Source organism: Nicotiana tabacum, chromosome 22 (genome assembly GCF_000715075.1).
Source record: "Nicotiana tabacum cultivar K326 chromosome 22, ASM71507v2, whole genome shotgun sequence".
Classification (NCBI taxonomy): Eukaryota; Viridiplantae; Streptophyta; class Magnoliopsida; order Solanales; family Solanaceae; genus Nicotiana; species Nicotiana tabacum.
This window is the reverse complement of record NC_134101.1, coordinates 6766827-6771093: the sequence shown is the minus strand read 5'-3', so window position 1 is coordinate 6771093 and position 4267 is coordinate 6766827. Positions and strand designations below refer to the sequence as shown.

General features: G+C 31.8%; 1 protein-coding gene across 1 annotated transcript; it reads right to left on the bottom strand.

The window, feature by feature from the left end:
- Positions 1 to 618: 618 nt before the first annotated feature.
- On the bottom strand, positions 619 to 3097 carry LOC142176773 (myricetin 3-O-methyltransferase 3-like). Its single transcript, XM_075245098.1, has 4 exons — positions 2602 to 3097; positions 2071 to 2381; positions 1604 to 1668; positions 619 to 1281 (listed from the first exon to the last, which is right to left on the bottom strand). The coding sequence occupies exons 1-4, from the start codon at positions 3006 to 3008 to the stop codon at positions 982 to 984; spliced, it is 1083 nt and encodes a 360-aa protein (XP_075101199.1). The 5' UTR covers positions 3009 to 3097; the 3' UTR covers positions 619 to 981.
- Between the last annotated feature and the right edge of the window lie 1170 nt (positions 3098 to 4267).

The following is a 4267-nucleotide window of genomic DNA, read 5'->3' as shown; positions in this document are numbered from 1 at the left end:
CAAAATATTGATCTGGGTCCATTTGTTCAAAATATTGACCAAAGTCAACCCAATTGAGTTTTAAAGCTCTATTTCACATTTTAATCTATTTTTCACATAAAATTTTTTCGAAAAGTGGTACGGACTGCGCATGCAAGTCGAGGAATGATGATGTTAGTTGAAAACCAAACCAACCCAGTCCATGTACACCCTTAACTTTAGTTGTCCAATATATTAAAGTCCCTCACTTTTGGACGGAAGTTATTTTTCTTTCAATTATTTAAACTTCTAACTCCATATCATTATTTTAGTCAACATCTAGACATTATTATCAATCTTTAACACTCAAAAATTTCATGAAAAAATTAATTATCCAATTTGATGACGTTATTATAAATCTTTTAAGGGGAATCTTAGTATCGATAGTTGGTTGGCAAGTCAAACTTTCACCTTGTTGGGGAGGTTTGATTCCGGTTCGTATAACTCCCTCCCTCATTTCTCTTCCCCTACTGATTAATAAACAGAATTAAAAAAAAGTTTATCAATCTTTAATAAATAGTGAGTACCTTTTAAAGAGATATATATTTTTACACTCCAACCAACAAAAATATTTTCTTTTGAACTATAACAAGTAAAAGATAATAATAAAAACAAATCCAAGATATTAGGATTCTCTTTATTCAATTAGGAACTTCAAGGACATCATGTTATACTTTTAACATCATAATATAATAATACAGAAAATACATAGACCAACTTTTTGTTCTATCAAGACTTATTACAGCAAAAATATTAAAGCCATTACTAAGTTAGGAGCGGAGCTAGAGATTGGTAACGGGTTCGGCCGAACCCTGTAGCTTTAGTGCAAATCGTATATTTTTCTTAAGAAATTCATTAAATAGGTACAAATTCTTACTTTATAATCCAATAACATAAAAAGGCTAGAATCCCAATTCCAGTAACTTCAAATCCCTAGCTCTGCCTCCGACTAAGTATAATAACTTAACATTTGTACAATTCCACGACCCAACAATAATATGCACGACATGCAATTTTGAGTGCAGAAAATCCAGCTTCTTTTGCTAAAGCTTCAAATTCTTGCTTTGTTCTTTCTTTCCCTCCATTAAACACAGTAATCATTAACATATCAGTACCAAATGAATGCTTAGAGAGAAGATTAGTCTCTGGATATTCTGGCTGTATTTGTTCTATTACCACAACCTTACCATTTTCTGGCAAAGCTCCCCAACAATTCTTCAATATTTTCAGGCAATGGTCATCATCCCAATCATGAAGTATCGCCTACAACATATACATTGACAGTGTAAAACAAATTCCATTATCGATATAATTTTGTAATTTGCTTCTATTTATTTTCTTGGTTATTAGATCATGTTTGTCACCAAGAGAATTAACCTGATGATGTAAAAAAATAGTTACACAGGTTACTTATAAGAAAATTGCAAGTAAACTTTTATGATATGTATTAAATAGTAACTTGGTAAAAATGACAACCAAGTTATTATCAAAGATTAAACTACACAACTAATATAATTAAAAGAATCTTTACAATACCAGTGTATATAAGTTAAATCTCCGTATCAATATGACAAAGAATACTGACCTTGAGAATGATTACCTCCCCTTTAGGAACGCTCTTAAACATATCTCCTCCGACATGCTCTATGCCTAATATAACAAGCAAGAGTTGAAGCTTAATTTGATCTTTCAATATCAATCAAATACAGCTCTAATTTTTTAAATATAAACGGGTTGTTTGGGACTAACAAGAAGATAATTAGTTCAAGAATATGATCCCTATTCAATTAATATGATTAGTAAGTAATTGGGAAAATAACAGTGTATAGCCGCTCTCAAAATAATAGCCGAAAAAATATATATTTTTGATATATATATATATATATATATATATATATATATATATATATATATATATATATATATATATTTTGTATGTTATATACAAAAATTATACAAATTTTATACACTTTTTCGGCTACCAAATATAAATAGTTTCTGGTGCGGGCTAAAAGTAAAAAAAATCCTTAATAATTAAGGAAAATAAATTACCTGCATGGTTAGGAGCATCTTTGATGACATGGGGTAGGTCAAAATTAATACCCTTGATATTAGGATACTTGGAAATTATAGAAGCTAATGATACCCCAAGTCCACCTCCCACATCTATGACCTCTTTTACTCCTTGGAAGCCAGTGTAAGACTCAAGAATTCTCTTCATTTCAATGGAAGAGATGTTTTGCATAGCTTTATTGAACACCATATTGAATCTACTATCTTTTCCATGGTATTCAAATGCATGCATTCCATGAGCCTTGTTGAATGGTATTTCACCCTCTAGAATTGCATCTTTCAAATGAATCCTTAACAAGAAGTCAAAATATATCCAATCAACATAGATCTCGAATCACAAATGAAACAAGGATTTAACTTAAATAGACTAACAATATACAAAAGCTTTACACAATCAATGTATTTTGTCTTCTTGTAGCAAGTATGTGACTTGATAGTACAAAATTCTTATACGTTAGTGTATAGAAGTTAAACTCAATGAACTAAATATGAGAAAATATTAAATTGTACCAGGAATTAACAGCTACTCGATCAGTCGCCAATAGTAAAAAGGAAGCAAAAGATGATCCGTCTTTATCGGATATTAAACTCTTGCTCAAAGGTGTCAAATTGTATGATGTGTGAATTTTTCCATCATCATCCTTGGAAATGTTGGAAGTGAGAAAAGATTGGCTTGCAAGAAACCTTAGAATCCTTTCAAGAACAAGTGGGGCTTTAGGGTTTTTTGTGGGAAGTTGAGATGCAATATCATAGGAGGATAATTGACTATTTGCTTTTGCTATGATCTCAAACAAGCCAAGTTCTATGACAGCTTTCAAAACCATGTTAAGGATTAAACCAGTAGGAAGATGCATAGCCTTCATCATTGAATTTTCCTCTTCATTGGATATAACAATTTTATCCATGGATGAAGCCATGTTTACTTATATTAATAACAATGAGCTAATAACTCAAAGGCGTTCGGTCTGTTTTTTAGCAAAAATGGGGGTAGTATATGAATTTTACTAACACATGTTCTTCATCCAATATATATATAGGGAGTGAAAGTAACCTTTTCCAGTTTCACCAGTTCCATTCCTAACCTTTTCTGTTTCATCAATTCCATTCCCTTAATGAATTATCTGCCTAATCTTTTGACTAATAAGCCTAATATTAATGAAGGTATATAGGGAGGGGTCTGATTAGGTAGAAGTAGCTTTATCTTGTCTTGTTTTTAAGTTTTATTAGCAATATATCATATCTTTAGGCGAGGTCATTACCGTCCTGTTGCCCCTATCCCTACAATTTTTCTTGCCAAACCCTCAGGTCTACACGTTTTACCTTCCCTTCCATATTTTACCGTGAACTTCCCTCCAATTTTGCTATAACCTAATTAAAAAACCCAACCTTTACTAACATTTACTCCTTTTAGTTGACATGTGAATTTTCAGTCACGCTGATACAACTTTACAAGCTTAAATATTCTATTTATTACACGACCATGAGCGTCTTTATTTTTCATTATTATTAATAAGACTAGAGCATGATATGTGCGTTTATTTGCTTATTTGTAGTAACTCTACATTAAAATAAAGGTATTATGAGCTAACCATGTATTAATTTATCTCTAGAGAACTTACTTAACTAGCAATTCCTTGCTTAGATGCTGCCTCACCAAGGGTGAAGATAGAAATAGATATAAAATGCTTCACTGAGAAAAGATTTCATCTCCAAGAATTAAAAGCACGTCTTTGTTAATTGTTGTGATTCTCCCTATCCCCACCTCCCTTTTTTTTTAAAAAAAATTAATATCTTTTTAATGATCTTATTCATCACCTCTAATTGATTTTTAAAAAAGGCTGACCTCGCAAAATTCTAATTAAAAGAAGGTAATTCTTGAATTCTTTTCTAAATCGTCTTTAGTTTTCATTAGTTCGACTATGAAGGGCTCGAAATCAGTCTTCTCAGGCATAGGACATGTTGCGGGGGATGGCATCTCGACACATTTGCCGCACACAGCATAAGCTGAAATTTATATCATGTTATTAGTTGTTGTTAATCACCAGAACAGCTGCAGAAGTTGTTATGCTTCCCCTAGTACTACCGAAACATTTGCTCAGTGTGCTCAACTTGCTTTAAGCAAACCATAACTCTAATGTGACTAACAAACAGAAAAATGGATATTTCTTTGAGCAAT

Bases quoted from the DNA above. Each gene is read 5' to 3' on its own strand.
- LOC142176773 (XM_075245098.1), bottom strand. From the start codon at position 3,008: ATGGCTTCATCCATGGATAAAATTGTTATATCCAATGAAGAGGAAAAT. The intron at 2,382-2,601 runs GTACAATTTAAT...CTTCTTGTTAAG, and splicing joins CGAGTAGCTGTTAATTCCTG to GATTCATTTGAAAGATGCAA. The intron at 1,282-1,603 runs GTCAGTATTCTT...TATATGTTGTAG, and splicing joins GGGAGGTAATCATTCTCAAG to GCGATACTTCATGATTGGGA.